Source organism: Excalfactoria chinensis, chromosome 3 (assembly GCF_039878825.1).
Source record: "Excalfactoria chinensis isolate bCotChi1 chromosome 3, bCotChi1.hap2, whole genome shotgun sequence".
NCBI classification, from domain to species: Eukaryota; Metazoa; Chordata; class Aves; order Galliformes; family Phasianidae; genus Excalfactoria; species Excalfactoria chinensis.
This window is the reverse complement of record NC_092827.1, coordinates 89,626,133-89,643,525: the sequence shown is the minus strand read 5'-3', so window position 1 is coordinate 89,643,525 and position 17,393 is coordinate 89,626,133. Positions and strand designations below refer to the sequence as shown.

At 39.0% G+C, this 17,393-nt stretch overlaps 1 protein-coding gene across 3 annotated transcripts in view; it reads right to left on the bottom strand.

Moving 5' to 3' along the window:
- MAP4K3 (mitogen-activated protein kinase kinase kinase kinase 3) overlaps positions 1-17,393 on the bottom strand; it is a 76,993-nt gene that overhangs the window by 3,065 nt on the left and 56,535 nt on the right. For 2 of the 3 annotated variants that reach the window (XM_072331519.1, XM_072331521.1), the window contains 11 exons: positions 16,764-16,848; positions 15,479-15,558; positions 12,725-12,785; positions 12,526-12,643; positions 9,971-10,029; positions 7,350-7,453; positions 6,364-6,535; positions 4,421-4,489; positions 4,212-4,304; positions 2,932-3,002; positions 562-617 (listed from right to left, as the gene is read on the bottom strand). In XM_072331519.1, coding sequence (XP_072187620.1) covers positions 562-617; positions 2,932-3,002; positions 4,212-4,304; positions 4,421-4,489; positions 6,364-6,535; positions 7,350-7,453; positions 9,971-10,029; positions 12,526-12,643; positions 12,725-12,785; positions 15,479-15,558; positions 16,764-16,848 — 968 coding nt within the window. The remainder of the gene's footprint in view (positions 1-561; positions 618-2,931; positions 3,003-4,211; positions 4,305-4,420; positions 4,490-6,363; positions 6,536-7,349; positions 7,454-9,970; positions 10,030-12,525; positions 12,644-12,724; positions 12,786-15,478; positions 15,559-16,763; positions 16,849-17,393) is intronic. The other variant, XM_072331520.1, reaches the window with a different exon arrangement.

The window sequence follows — 17,393 nt, the reverse complement described above, 5'->3', positions numbered from 1 at the left end:
CTCCTAAAATAGTAGGGATTGCCTTGGCAAGCTGATTTGTGACCCATGGGTTAGACAGATCCAGTGTTTGCATCCTGCAAAAGAAACGCCAAAGAACTATGCAAAGAATTATGACGTTCTCTTACAAGACCTGAGCCGCATGTTGACACAACTCCCTTCTGTGGGTGAAAATGAGATATTTGCATTTTTAAGGTGAGGGTTGTTGGTTTCATTTTTGGCATTTGTCTCATAAGCGGAGCATCTCTAAGCAAAGATTTTAGGAAGTTCAAAGAATTAAAGCACAAGAAGGAAAAAGCTCCTTGGAGGTCTTAACTGCAGCTGATTATGAGCTTCCTGTCACGGCTGAATCCTTCTGGAAGCTCACAAACTCTTCTGGAAGAATTTTCACTTATTTTTTTTAATAAAGAGGAGTAAAGTTGAAGCGCTGAAAGGTACACACGTACATGGGGCTACGAGTGAGACGGTTAGAACAGGAATCACAAGAAACAAGCAGAAAATCTTTAGAAGGTTGGAGTGAAACATGCCTCAATTTCAGCATGCTGCGGTCACTTCTCCACATACCTGTCAGATCCCAGAAGCCTGAATATCCTTGTATTATCAGAAATTTCTTGTGTGATCTAGACAATAAAAACAAAACAAGTATTTACAGGTTAATTAACAGTGGCTAATATTACAAATCTACTGCTCAATTAAGGTGGTTAGAGAGTTCATTGCAACTGTCACTCATAAATGAGATCTAAAATGTTTGGTTTTGGTTTCTTCTCAGTAACGTAAGCTCCTCTGGTAGCAACTGCAATCACATCAGCGAGGCTCAGCACCGCATAGCACAGCACCTGAGCTACTGGCACAATTCTTTCCACATCATGACTGAAATAAGTACCTGCGTGGCTCTAACTGGTCTCACTGCACAGGAGGTGACTGAAACGGTTCAGATACGATACAACACCTATACGTTTTGTTGAAATTCTCAATCATAACAGTGCAGTAACTTTGTCTTTGGAAGACCTTAAAAAGGAAACAACTGAATTTATGACACTTATGTCCACTGCATAAAGAAAGCACAGTACTTTGATGTTTCAGGCTCATGCAATACAGCACTGCATACTGCAGGTGAAATGTACTTGTGAGATACATCTAATGATTACATGAATACCAAAAGTAGCAAATAAAATACTATCAATAACACCAACCAAAGCCCACTGAATACTCCAAAGGATATCAAGTCACACTGTGAGCAGGACGCAGTGTTTCAAAGCTCCCTTTCTACATAGCCACATTTCATTTCTGAAAACAGATTTTTCTCTCCTTCCTACACCCCAGTAGCATTAGCTGTCTGAGTGCACACACTTAGGTACACAGAACTGAAAAAGAACCCACAACTTCATAACAGTGAGGTTTCCCACTCTAAGATAGCTGCTTCAAGTCTACATCTTGGTCCACATTCTAGTCTTGTCTCAACATCCAGATGGTGTTTCACCTTCCCTAATCAATCAATCAAGCCGCTGTGGGAGGTCCCAGTTGTGGAAGGAAAAATATGAAATAATTTTAGGAGTAGCTAAAATCATTCCCCATTAGACCAGACAATACGAGGCTAAAGAATTAGTAATAATTCAGATTCTACTAAAGTCTTCAAAGAGAAATGTTCTGCAGTGTTAGGATGGGAAGGCTGTTTTCCGGTGTAACAGCTTCTTCAACACCACTCAGTTCCCACAGAGTAACAAAGGTGGTCAAGATCCATGTCCAGGCGTTTCACATTACCACTAAAAACTGGTTTATTTTTTTCTCTTAATAGTCGTGGCTACTAGGACAGCCAGGAGTGATAAGGAATTTTAAAAGGCCCGAGAGCTTACCTTAGCTACACTCTACATATAAAAGTTTGGGGTAACTTTCTGGCAATTGCTCAGCTCAGCCGTCTGCTCTTCATCTGGATGCTGGCTTTGGCTTGATAATAACAAACCAAGACGACAGCGTTCCTTATGCTTTACATAAACAACGTAAAGCATCCATTTGTGCTGCAGCACTCTGGGGCATGTCCTCTCACAACTGGCTCAGAGCTTCTGAGTGCCATGAGTGGAGTAACATGCTGAGCTTTGCACAATGCTGCTAGCAGCAGTCTGGAGCTGGAGAAGTGCCTAGCGGCATCATCTCCTCATGCTTTGCGCTAACTGCACAGGACCTACAGCTTACTTAACATTATGAGTTCTCAGGAACAGGACAATCATGCCTGGTGATCTACCATGCAGAAATACCACGAAGTGCATTTGTAAACTTGGAAACAAAAAAACAGTCTGACTCTACTGTCTGGTCCAACTTCCCACAAAGAGGATTACTGTCAGTATAGATTAGGTCAGCTGTAGCACTGTGCAAAGAAATGGGAGTGGTGTAACCACGTGGAATATCTAACTTTGGCAAGGTGTGGCTATACATGTGCCTTAAAATGCAACTGGTCATAATGAACTCTCTCAGCAAATGTGATACTGATGAAGCAGCTGGTGAAGTCTGCAAACATTCTTTAAAAATCCAATTAAAATGCTCATTAAAATCCTATACAATGCAGTGCTTTCACTAACACCTGGGTGCACAAAATTTACAGCAGGAAAAAAGGAATAAGAAAAGTATTGACAATGATTTGGTGCAATTTTACACCATTATAGCTACTGGCAAAGCCCACATTCAGGCATCCACCTTGGGCAGACTAAGAGGCTAATAGCAATGGTCTTCAAAGTAATTTAAGCTGAATAAAATTAACGTAAGCAAGAATTAGATTGGGATACTTTTTAATGCATGAGACATACTTTGGAAGAGACTCCAGTTTCCAGGCCTAACCTAGACAGTCACTGAAAAGTTTTAATCTTTTTCAGCCCACAGCACCCTGCATTATATCCTGAGCTTGACTCATATTAGAAACTAGAACTGGAAGCAAAAACTCACCTCATTTGATCTGAAACTCCTTCCTTGCATGCCATGTTTCCAGAATGCTAACACGCTGTCCTGTAGACAGACTGGTAACAAATAACACTGGAATCAGTTTTCACACGTAATATCAGCTCACTCTTTTAAGGTCAAAAGCATAGCGCTGCAGTTTTAAAATGTTTGTATATACGTATTATGGTTTCAAATTCACCCACACAGACTGCAAAACATCTCACAGGAATCAATGAACCTGCCTCTGCAGTAGCTGCATTTATTTCTTTCAAGAGCAGGGTTTAAAAGCATTCTCACTTATGGGAATAATGATAATACTTGCAGAAAATACAAAGTGAATTTGAGCCAAAAAGTTGCAGCAGTATAGCACTACAGTGATGTTTTTAATCCATCACACATCTATTGGCTAACATGGTCTTCATCCAATAGACATGCAAAGCTCTACAGAAACCTTTACTTTCCAGTCCTTCTCCTTGTTGTACAAACAAAATGATGTTACAGACCCCTGCATTCAAATCTTGTGAAAGGAAATACATCAAGGGCCTTCCTCACAGAGAGGGTAAGCATGGAATAATCTGTCCCACCTGCATCCAGTGTCCTACGTCTGTGAATCAGAGCAGGGAGGGATACAGGAAAAAGAGCACAGCTCTTTGGGAACACTGTTAAGGACTGAGAAAGACAGAGGTAGCTCACTTGTGATGAGCAGAGGCAGGACTAAAGCACAAGCAGAGGTACCAACAGCAAGCAGCTTCAGGTACACTTGTTCCTTCCCTCTCCTTGTTCCTAACTAACAGGAACCATAGAAGCAATGTTTTCCATGACACCACTGGAAAATGATCAAAATGGATGTATTAAATATCTCACAAACCTAAGTCATGAGATTCTTTAGAAGAAAATAACTGGTGTTATTGATGTGAAATGTGACGTGCATCGATTTAGCCTCTGAGCTGCTTTATAGAGACAGACTGCATGAACACACATGCAGAATGAGTTAGCCATGAGTGAGTCACAGGGTTTAAGTAGGTTGTATTAAAGTTTTCTTTTAGAGGCTGAAGGTCTCCGTCATTTGCAGACCATTTAGCCTAACAAGGGAAGACTCCAGAGTTATTACTGTGTTTGGATTGCTCCAGGGGAAGCACACTATGTAACATGCTAAACCGCCCAACACGAAGTGAAATGCCTGAGATAATGTTTCACATGCCAAAAGACTTGAGAGCTAGCATTTCTAATTCGGCACTGGCAGAGAAAATAAGCTAATCAAATATTCAGCATTAATACTGACTTACCTATTGATTCAATCTGAAAGTCAAACGTGAGCTCTGATGACAGTTTGCGGCTGGATTTTAACCTGCCTTGAAGATTCACTATTTTTATGCAGCCTAGGCAATAAAAAGGATACATCAACAGTTAATGTTCAATATGACCTAACCTGAAGACATACAGTATGCATGAACATGTATACGTATGTATATATTTAGCTGATACTCAAACTTACAATCCAAACACACCAAAATGGTATCTCTCTCCAGCTGTGTTACATGTACAACACTTGTCTCTGTAGTGTCTATAAAAAAAATGATAGTGTTAGTTCATAAAATAAATTACCATGAACTCTGAAATGGAACTTCTAGAGACTGAGACAGTTTCATGGGTTAGTGTGTTTATATCTGTTGAAAACAATTATCTTACAGTGACACTCCTCTTCCCTTTGAGAGCCATGTCCATTTACCCAACTTGCTGACTGTGACAGGAAAACTACAGCTGTCATACTGAAGCATGGACTTAATACAGTCTTTCCTGAGCCATAGCGCAGAAGTGAGCTCCTGTGTGCACTGTATTTTGGACACCTATTTTATTCGGTAGGACTCATTTAACATTGCTGTTGCAAAATACGTGTATATGTGGGTCTGCCCACACTAAATCTGAACGATGTTCCAATCCATTTTGATTCTGCATTTATTTCTGGATCTTGCCTGGGACATTTATATTAGAACTTAATTCTTGTTGCTAGTTTTACACTTTCTATCCACAAATACATATATATATATAGAAAAAAAAAAAAAAAAAAAAAGGAAAAAAAAAAGGGGGGGGGTATTATTTCCTTTTCCAAACCTGCCTTCTGAGTTACAGCTGCAGCAGTCTCCATCACAGTAAAGAGGGAAACCTGACCCACAAGTGATCAGTGGACATGTCAACCCAAAGTGAAGTGCTGTTCAGTCTGTTTGATTAGAACAGTAAGAATTAAACAGAAGCAGCTTTCACTAACTCAGCACTGCTGCCAGTGATTCCATAAGCATTCTTTTTTGCACAGAGAGAAACTCATTAAATCTGTTAGAGATGAGAAATTACAGCACATCATCCGAAGTATCTAAAAAAGCCCACGGTCCTGTTGAGAAGCTAAAACCCTCTCACAGATGATGTGAGGAGCGCGCTCCTTGAGATGGCCTCTCCACCTTCTATTCTGTTGTCTGGTGTTTTGGAAGGCCTACATTAACAACATGAACAAATTTCTACAAACAAAATGTCCAATGTCAAACAAAGTCAGACCAAGTTAAATGCTCTCCTCGCTTAAAAACACATAAAAAAATCTGATTGCATTATTGCCCCCCGACAGCAGAGGAGAAGAAACCAAGAGCTTAAATTAGTGTTAAACAAATAGGAGAAAGTAACAGACATAATGAGAGAACACATAAATGATTCAAGGAGGCTAAAGAAGTATTTTTGGACAGAATAATGCAGTGTTAAAGCATCCACATGAATAAAAGGAACTGGGAAGGAACTACTAATCTTATATTTACATACTGACAGACAATTTTGAAGGAAGAGTGGCAACAAGATGTTATGGCTCAAGGAAATTCTATTTGGCATGATACTTTTATTGACTCTACTGAAGAGACAGAATGGATGTACAAGTTGGAAAATAAAAGGCACTAACTCTGAAGTGGTAAGTGCATTGAATGTCCAATCACTGATCACTTTGCCTTTTTTAAGCTTTTCAGCAGCAAGAAAGTCAGCAGGCATCCTCTTCCAGTGGAAACCACTCTCTGGTGAATTCCACAGGATGCAGTTAGCCATACACACCTATGTTGTCCTGTGCTGGCATATACAAACTCCCCACGGATCACAAAGACTCTTTGCCTAGCAATAGCTAAGTTATTTATTACTTCTGTACCTGCAAGCAATGACTGGACTCAGCTCACTACTGTCCCCAGGTTTAGAGAGATTTTTGCAAACTTCAGAAACAGAAATCTCAGTGCACTTCCTTTTCAAGAGTTTCTACTGTTGTTCAGGTGGTGCTGCCTCCCCACTCAGACAGCACTCAGACTAGAGATGGACAGCTGCTCGGACTCCTCTCGTCAGCTGTACCTTTCTAGTACTTCAACCAAAGCAGAAGTGTAAGGAACATTTCTGAAAGCAATCACAACAGTGTGCACAAACCTGTTTCTGTAAACCACGAAGAGGTAGAATTTGGGTTGACAGTCTCAAACTTCACCACCTGGTTGAAGTCTCTTCCTCTACTGACACCAACACAAACTAAAGGGAATTCCTGCTCAGGGACTACCAACATTTCAAACAACCTCAGTGGACAAGGTACAGGAAAATCTATGTGCTAGATCAAGAAACAAAAATATATATTAGGAGGGAAGCAAGTTAAGTCAGGGTTACTATTAGCTATTTAAACTGTATCGTAAATTTCATCCCACAGATTTACTTCTTCAGATAACAGTAACTGATAGATACAGAAAGCCTAAGCTGAGATTAAAAAGCCCTCATGCTGATTTGGTTAAAATAGATTGAATGTCTTTCATCATGCGTGCTCTGTGCAGCTGCTCAGAGAACAGGAGTGCTATACCCAGGGTTGCTCTCCCTGGCCACGGAGCTCTAGCTTCCCAGGCCCATCAAGTCATAGCAGCTGCCCCTCTACAAACACGTGTCCACCTTGGTTTCACCTTTTCTGATGGTATCAGATAGAGAGAAAACAAGCATTTCTGGCTTGAGTCACAAAGCACTGAACAAGTGGCTACCTTCTCTCCAGCATGGGAGCAAGTGCACTCTTAACCCATGTTATTTCTCCATTTGGCCTTGCCTCAGTCTGAAGGCCAGAGCTGGTTTGTTTTTTTTTAAACATTTATCTAAATGACAATGCTCATACAGAGAACTTTGTTCTTCTGAAGAACGCTACAAAAAAAAGAACCAAACCCAAAACATTCCTATACTTTTCAAGTCTTAGAATACATATTAGAGACATTTGAGTAGTTAACTTCAACATAATTTAACAGAAACAAAAGCGTATGCATAGTAATAAATAAATTGTTCACTTATTTACTGTTTTTTTTTAATAACACAAGAAACAACTAATACTTAACAAATCATTACAAGATAAACAGAATCAAATGCCAGGGAGTTTCATCATATTACATTACCTTGATTAGCATGAATTTTTGCATTGGTTCAACCCATTCTAACAGAACAATGCTAGACTGTAGCGCTCCACAAAGGTACTTGTGGCCTGTGTAGGGATTCCTCACTGTCAGAGAACAAGAGATAATACACATTGGTACAATAAGGAAATGCAAATTATAAATAACACTTCATGTATTTCTGGAAAATAACTCCTCGTATCCCACCCTAACCTTTCCTAAAAGGAAGCTGCTGAAAAGTCAGCATCCATATTGGAGAATGGCAGCAGTGAGCAGGCAGGAGCAGGGCTTGTTTTTCTACTGGGAGTAACAAACTAGCGGCTTGCGCCAAATAAGCCACAAAAACTTCAGCTCTCACCAAGAGAATTGTGGCACGTTTGACATCAACTCAAAGCTGAGTGCTGATTCTTGAACTGGTAGACAGGATTTACTATTTTAGAGAGGCTAAACAATAACAACATTATTATAAATAATAATAAAGGTGTATGCATCACATTTTAAGCATCTTGCTCCAGCATGTCGATTTGGCTAAATTATCCCCCAAATTACCATGAGAAGCTGTTAAGGAACAGTTTTTTTTCCTATGAGACACAGTAGGAATTGATAGTCACTGTTGCTTGAGAATTGCTCAGATGTTTTTTAAGTACCATAATGGCAAGTCTGAAATCCAAGCACTGTATTTCTAATAAGCACTTGCAGGTCAGCATGAAATCCAGTTTTCAAGTGACAGTTTCCACTCAACTGCACTTCTTTCTATTTTTTAATCAAAGCTCAAAGTTACAAAATAGAAAGAGGTTGATAAAGCTGAAAAAGTGAGCACTGTGAAACAAATGTGATTGTACAATAACGACAAAATTTCACTTCTTAATGGATATGCAGTCATCGCTTAAGAACTACAAGGGCTGCTCTGGAAGTAATGCCTCCTATTTCATTACACTGGCACACAGTGTTAGAAGAAGTTGGTGGTATGGCAGTAGAGGTTGAGTCTTCCCACCATTATCCCATTACATTTTGTTGCTGCATGATGGATGGTACCAGAGGGGAAGCCTGACAAAATGGCATCTGACATGGAAGTGCACGTGAAGTAGAAGAGCAGAAATGAATTTCTCCACAGAGAGAAAATGGCACCCACTGACATGCATCAATGCTTGCTAACCACTGATGGAGAGCACACAATGGATGTGAGCACAGTGAGGCAGTGGGTGGTGTGTTTCAGCAGTCACAACAGAAACAAATAGGAAACATTACTTTCAGAGTGACCTATCAGACCTTTAAGATCAGATTTTAAACTGCAGCAAACTAAACACCAGCCATAAGGTAATTAACAACAAGGACCAAGTAACAAGCCCCTAACCCAGAATGATCTACATACATGACAAATCATGCTCTTGCTACCCCACTGCCATGAAAATCCACTAGCAATCCACTGGCACCTGAAACACCAAAGCTCAATCACATTAATCCAAGTTCTTATTCGCTACCAGTCAAGCCAACTGCAAAAGACAAGTTGCACTTGCCATGACCTTCAGTAAGGCTGAACTCAGCAGCAGAAACCACAGAACAAGCAATTACCAACACCTGTAAACAAGAGAAAGAAGACCAGAACTTCTGGTCTTTTTCTGCCTCCTACGGCCCTGCTGATTTCCCTAGGCCAAAGCGATCATCACATATACCACCCGCAGCAATAGAGACCCAGGCTGCACGTAGTAAGCAGGGCCCAGGGCGGGGGATCTGTCACCTCTCCCCTTAGATCTGCCTTTTGTCATTCCACACCCCTGGATTACATCCAGCACACTGAAAAGCAAGAAGCTGGGAGTTTTCTTTCAGCATCCATTAACGTTCACAGATAGACCAGACTCCTCAACGAAGGCAAGGCCTGGATGTACACAGTACACAGTGTGAACGCCCTACCACACCCTAGAGGATTTATATCCCAGAAAAAATCAAGTTTTAACAGGCAAACTGGGCAGAGAAGTGATAACACAGGTAAGAAATTTCTTAGCAAAACTAGGAAGAGTTTCATTTTTTATCAGGGTAAGTGACAGAGGCTCACCTGCCACTCAAAACCTCCTGTATAATTCCTCATACCAAAGAGCTGATAATGGAACTTATAACTCTGACACTGAAATGACCCAGTGTCATTTCCCCCTTTCAAAACATTTCTTAACAGATTACGTGTTTAAGTTTTAGGCAGTTGTCACTCCGAAGATATTATAAATACTTCAGGGATCATCCTTAAAGATTCAAAAATACTCTGTTTTCAGCAACCAGTATTAATAATCGGAACTCCTGCTGGGAAGTCAGGCTACTTAACCTGGTAACTTATTTTAGAAAGGTCATGCTCCATCCATGGAGACTGGTTTCATCCAGAGGGCTGCTTTAAATTTGATGCATTCTGCTTCTCTGCATTTTCTTGAGAACTGTCTCTATCTTTAAGAACTAAAAGAGAAATGGGGAAGTTTACACTGCCTAAATGCAAAGGACTAATGTGAATGAGTTCACTGTCTGCAGATGCACAGTTCCACAATCATTACAGAAAAGCCACTTCTCCGGAAAGTAACAATTCCTACAATTGTTACCACTTGCACTGTTTATTAGAGCTTATTCTGCAGATCTTTACTTACCGACACAACATTTTTGACACCATTTAGTGTCAGGAATTTTTGTAGACACAGCAAATTTCCTGCAAGATAAACACAGAATTATCAATCAATCAACTATAGCGACTGAATTTCCTTTCAGAAAGTTGCTGCTGTGAAAATCATATTTGTCCATCTCAAAACCAAAAAACATGTATCTGTTTGTCTCTCTCAAGACAACATGCCTAGAACACACAAGATGATCTCTTTTCAAGCACTGAGATGTTGCTGAGTTATGCAGCATTATGAATGCAGTTAGAAAACAACCTGTAAACGGTTACATCAAAGGCATGTGGGAAATAAGAGCATAGTAGTAATAGCTTGCTGAGCCACTGCGATTGCAAACTCACACCTTAGGTTTTTCAAAGCTTTTCATAGGCAGAGCAGCATGAGTTTCAAGAGAAGGTCTGAAGGAGGACAGGAAGGCAGTTTTGCAAGATTATATTTCTTGTGCAGGGAACATCCCCTGAGAAATCGTGAAATAATTGCTTGAAAAATTATCAAGTAAGCAAGAGGAGATGGTGTCCTTTGCTGGAAGTGGGAATCTATGCCTCTGAACAGACTAGATGACAACAAACCGTACGACAGTTGACCACAGTAGCCTCAACAGTGAAAACTACTCATTTGATAGACAGTGCAGAAAAGATGGGAATACATGGAGGAACAGACCGATGCTGCAGTCAAAGCTATAAACTAGGAAAACACTTGCATAGTATTTCAAACAAAGCTGTCTAGAAATGACTAATAACATACTGGGACTGCGACACACAAAAATAGCATTAGTCACAAGGTTAGGCCATGAGAAGTTAAGAAAGGCTTGAAAGGACTCACTCAGGGATACTCAAAATAAGGAAGCTGGACAGGAGATTTACCACAGACTTATTTTCTGTTTCTGAATGCTTGGCTACCAAGTATCATATTCTGAGCTTCAGCATCTGGCAGATGACCCTATTGAAACTTACATAATAACTTCAAATTTTATTTTGCTTTGTATTTTCTCTGCAGGAAACTGTTTTTAATTTCTCCTCATTATTTCATATTGTACTCACTACTATAGTAACTATGATCTTGCTGCAGAACATACTTTGTGGTTTGGTAAGGAACAAAAACGATGCTCTTCTACATAAGTCAAACAATTCTGGTAGTCTGCCTGGCTAATGTTACTACCCTGATGCCTTACAGCTAAAGGATAAGGCAACAAAAACAGATTATCTAAATGAATCTGTCCTGCTTTTGAATGACTAGCTTGGCACTTGTACATTCAGGTTATACTGCATTTTTCTTGGGATGCAACAAGACCAAACAGGAAATTTTTCCAAGCCTTGTGGAATTTAGGTGAGGTATCATTTCAGGTTGAAAAAGATCTGAATTTGTTCCTTACGTGACCCACATAATTATTACGGTTATCAGCCCACCGCATTTACAATCCTCAGCCCAAAGCCAACCAGATGAAGTTAGTCTGGAAGACAAAGGAGCTGAGCTGTTGCACTGACCCAAGGACAAAAACAATTCAATACAAATCTCTACAAATTCCTCTAGGAAGAACACAATTCTTAGATAAGTGTTACACCAGAATGCTTGCAGGTGACTGAACAAAAAGTCTTTCCCAAATCTGAAATGTTAACAAGTTGGCAGTAGTACCAAAGGTAACTGAGAATCAGGTCTGCTATAAAAGTTTCCTAACAAAAAAGCCTGTCAAATGAGAAAATCCAATGATTCACTATGCCTTTTAAGACTCAAGTTGGTTTGCAAACTAGGTTAGTGTTACCATCTCCTCCCCCTTGATTTGAATGATCTCTGACGGCTTGTTTGGTAGCCAGCACTGCATCCAGTCTATGGGACTTTGCATGCTCTTGCTAGTGAATAATGCTGGAGGGACTGTATGCATGATGCACTCCAAGCATCTGGTGACAAAAATTTTCTTGTAATACCTTCCACCCTGGCCTGCAAGAAATGACTTGCCAGTGACGTGAGACAAATCTGTGTTCCAGTTCTATTTTGCCCACCTTTCAGAATAGCCCATCAGCCCATCCCTTCTGCAGTAAGGGAACCTTGATCATCTTGAACCTTGATAATCTCCCCAAAGATAAGTTGGGGAAATCCATTTAATTTTTATTTTATTTTATTATTATTATTTTTTGATAGAATGGAAAACAAGTGCCAAGAACATTTACAAGTAACCAGTTTAAGATTATTATTTCTTCCTGCCTGAAACATCACAGGTACAAAACTAACCCAAGCTTTTGTTTCACAGGTACGACCACAGCTTGCCATACTTCCAAGATAGCTTCCAAGAGCTGTGCCCAGAAACTAGAGGCTTCACAGCAACAAGGTGAAATGTACCAAACCCCATTTCTTTATTAAGAATATATTCACATCTCAATTCATGTAGATACGGGAGGTCTACATTCTGATTAATGCCCACGAGTTACTAATGGAAATGTGTGAACAGAGCTCCAAATTGTTTGGGATTCCCCGACTTTCACAACCATACCCTGAATTCTTAGAATCAAGATGTTCTGATGATGAGGTGAACTTACCTGGGAAGTATTCGGTCAGGGAGTTTATGTGCTGGAATAGCAACAGGTAGCTTTTGCATTTGCCTTGCATAATCAAAGAGTCCTGGCAGATTATGAGAATATAGCTGAGAAGCTTTACCTGGAAATTAGAAAAAAACACTTCAAATACGAAAACAAACGTATACCTGCACTACCACTCAAAGGTGTTAGAGTAACTTACCAGATATTGATAATAAGCAATTGTTCATGACATATAACCACGTACACCTTCGAGGGAATAGCTAATAAAGGGAAGAAAACCAAACATTCAGTTCATCATAAACAAAATATAAACATGTTACATTGATTAATCAGTGTCTTCATAGACAACAGGACAAAACAAATACTGACTTGCTCTTTGTAAAAGAATTAGATTGAGACAATTAATATTTACCTGGATTCCAGAGTTAAGTATACCTTAGGCACACACATTATATTTAACATACACACTCACATGTAGACAACTGGAACATTTTATATCCACATCTTCAAGTACACTACTATTAGCCTGCAAAGCATCATTATAAAGATCGATCCATTTTTTCCCCAGAAATTTTAATCACCACCAGCCTTTCTCCTTCAGAGGAGAAACACGTAACAACATAACTGTGGTCAACAAACAAACACTATTCTAAAGCCTGCAGTATTCTAAATGTCTTAAAATAATTAAATCTGGCGCTTCAAATGACTTTTTAATCTTCATGTGATTACACATTTCTCTTAAGCAATCAAGGAATGCAACAAATGGTCAAGGCAGAACTGCTATTAATCAAATTACCAGACAATTACTGGAAAGAAGGGCCTGTAATTATCAAAACATCCTCTAAGAAAAAAGAAAAATTAAAAATATTTTCCCGCCCTCTCATTTAACTCCTGGAGCTTCTTGCCACAAGCAATCATGGAAACAGACAGTATCAACATGTCCAACAGGCCCATAAGTGGATACAAAGGCAAACAAGCAGAGATGTACTCTCCAACAAGCCTAATTCAATGACCATAGAAGAGCCTGAGGAGCCATCAGGCAGTAGCAGACCTCATAAGCATTTCCTCCTGCCACTGTAGGAACAGACGACTGGGTTAGAGAGACCACCTTGCAGGCCATTTCCTTTACTCTTTATCACAACAACAACAACACAAATTTGAGGAGATCTGTAAATTAACTGAAAGTTTTATCTGCAGGAAAGTGAAATATCTTGAAGCTGTGCTACCTTCTGGAAATGTGTACTACTTCTGCTTTGTCTATCAGTGGAATGAAACAAAGTGGAAAATAACCAAGAATAACACTTTCTAGACACCTAGAGAGTAAATAATACAGTGAAAGAGAATCCAAAAATGCTGTTGAGTTGAAACCCTTTTGACTGTTAGCACAAATAATGAGATGCTGGTTAGATGTTAAGAAGAAATTCTTCACTCAGAGGGCGGTGAGGCCCTGGCACATAGTGCCCCATCCATGGAGGTACCCCAGGCCAGGCTGGATGGGGCCCTAGGCAGCCTGAGCTGGGTGGTGGCAACAAACCCATGGAAGGCAAGTTGAAACTAGATAATCTAGAAGGTCCGTTCCAGCCTGAACCATTCTATGATTCTATGTAGGAAATGGGTATCAGAGAGGACACAGTTCTGTTCCTGAAGTCTTTTCGTCACCTAAACATGCTATGAAGAACCTAAACCTATGCTAATAACCTAACAGTCTGGATACATCCAAATTTAATTTGCAGGTTTTTCCACAGTTGCATAAGCATACTGTGACTGAGAGTGTTTGAATCGTAGGATTAGAGAGAAAAACAGCAACACCTGAAATACTCAGGTTGATTAAGTTGTCACACATTCCTCCATTTACATACTGCTGGCTGTTTTGACGAACACCTCTTTGTGTTTAAGTGCTTATAAAAATGCTTCCTTCAAGCCTCATTTGACAATGAAATATAGAACACAGCACTTAAAGAAAACAAAGATCGATATGAGAGCATAAAGTTCAGTCTATCTATTTTCCTTGCCATTTTTCAAAAACTTCTGTAGGTCTGTTTGGCCTGCAGGGATTACTCTATTAGTGATACTTCTCAGGGTATATTTAACAACTTCAGCAACAGCGAGCTACCTGAACTAAGTTAACTCAAGCACCTGAATGATTATGGGTTACATGGAGCTCAGTGCAAGCTATCTAGGCCTTCTCCCCCACACAACAGACACCTCTACAAATTCTGGACCCTGGAAGATGAACAAACATCAGTGCCTCCAGCTTACAATGTGAAGGCTGTCCTTGCAAATTCCTCCATCTTGATGGCAGGTGCATAGCTCCCTACGTTAGGGAGAAGGCAGGAAAGAAAACAAGTCTCTTAGAAATTAACAAAAGAGGTGAAGAAGTCACCACACAGAAAAGCCTACCATTGGCATGTTCCCCTCCCCGGTGACCCCGCAAAAAAATCACTATTTATCAGATCTGCAAAAACAATTTTAAAATCGGGGTTCAATTAATTTGAGTCTCATAAGCAAAACTGCTTTTAAGACTGAAAGAATGGAATCTAGTGTAAAAAGACCTGGCTTCCCTGTAGCCAAAACACCACCTTTGCTTGAACAGTCTACTTTGTAATATAACTTCAAGGAAAACAAACTTTCAAATCAACTGTATCAGGGAAATTTGATGCCACTGAACTAATCACTGAACTCCAAGATAATGCACTAAGATGAAATTCAATGTATTAATATGTGCAGACCTCCTACTTAAGGAGAACCTAGGAAAAAAAAAAACCAACATTATACATGATTGCAACATATCCTCAATAGTAAACACAAGGTAAAACTCAGTATAATTAGCATCTGCATAGCTACAGTGAAGAGGATTCTTAGAAACATCACACCAGGTTAACCAGTGGCGAAAAAGTGTCAGATGGTGGTTTGGGCTGTTACTGTCTTTATAAAGATACCAAAACACATATACCTGCTCCATTGATGTTTCATGAAGTTCATTGAGGTTCAGTGTGTAAATACCTTCTTCTGCACCAAATATCAAGTACTGATCTGCAAAGAAAAACAAAAAAAATCCAGTAATATTGACTTAAGGAAGGAGGGTGTTATTCTGTTGTTGTTTTAATTTCAAGTAAGAGCCCTCTTTGCAAATCCTTTGTCAAAAACAGACCTAAAGCAATTACATACAGGAAAACAGGACAATCTATAATAGTTATGATGTTCAAAGAACAGAAAATTAATCTTTCCAAGGAAGCTCACACATTTAAGGATGAAGCTGTTCTAAGACTTCATGAAAATAGTTTTGGGGTTGTTTTTTTTTGGCCTAACTAGGAAGAAAAACCAACAGTGACACAACTATAAGCAAGAATCCACATATATAGACTTCTCACTTAAACATTTCTATATATTTTATGACACGTGTGGGGTTTTTTTGTTTGTTTTTTGGAGTACATCAACAGCAGCACTGACTGGAAGGCTTTTTCACTACTTCATGTATGCCTCACTTCTCAAGTATGATTCACCTGTTTACTGTGATTGCGGCTGAGGTTAATTAATGGCCTTGTTTGCATTTGGACAGCCAAAGATCTCATATTGAGAAGATGTCAGCTGCTTTCAGTTTCTATAAAAACTAAATATTTTCTTGCTAAGTGGTTCAGCAGCATCTGCCTAAACAGTCTAAAATCTAAAGATGAAACTGAAGGTAGTATGAGTTCAGTGCTACCAGTTTTCACTTTTGTCAAGCTATTTAATAAACTAATAAAACATACGTAAAAATGAAGAGATGCTCGAACTTGTACAACCAGGAAGATAAAGGGAAAAAATATACAAACATCAAGAGAATGATAGAGAATCAATTGATTTGAAGCGGGACCTTGGGAAGCTGGATTTTTAGAAATAAATTAGGAGTGGCATCTTTTGGAGTACAAAGTTGAAAAGAGTTGTGAATGATAATCAAAATACGTTTATTTACCTTCACTAAACATGCAAATTATGCTTTTTAAATCAAAGCTGAAAACCATGCCCCATATACAATTATATATTATAAATTATTATAATATACATTATATATAATATATATATTAAATTATATAATTTAAGAAAATGCCATACTTGAGGCATCAGTGGTATAACTAGAGAATAACTACTGCCTACTTAAATATTAAAAGATATCTGAAGGAGAGTAGTCTTGCTCATCTGAACACTTCGAAAAACTCTAGGAGAGGACAAAAATGGGTAAAAGAAATGCAGTACACTACCTCTTGTATCTGGATTTATCCATGATGTTGCACAATGAATTTTTAATGGACAGCCATTGAAAACCTTTGAAAAGCAAGCGCCCATCTGTGGAAAAAAAAAATAAATTTTATACATGTACATGTAAGTAAAAATAAAACATGGCATTTTCAATGAAATTATTTTGACTTAAAAGTAGTAACAAGTTAAGAGTAGACTCATTTGTCTGGTGGAGAATAATTTCATCTAGACAACATGGTGGCAAATGAACATGGTTGGGTTTATTCTACCGTCCATTTGGCTTTTAAAAGCGTTACCTTGTGGATTAAAGACCTTTCTGAACTAACATGCCACAAATAGTATTTGTGAAGTAGCTCTTAAATTACTGTTCCAGCACATACTCACTACAAATGGAAGAACTCTGAAAAAGGCCCCTGAATTTCGTGATTTTCAAAAACACTCAATAATGTAATTTTACTCTTTACCATGCTTCACAAACACAAAATGAAACTTACAGTCATACAACAATTAATAACTTATGTTTAGTTTTCCTAATGATACATTTCTGATGATATGATACACAGTCTGATCCATTTACAGCACTGATTGCTTTCTGAAGGGAAATCTTTAGCAGAAGATTTCAGTCCTTTCTT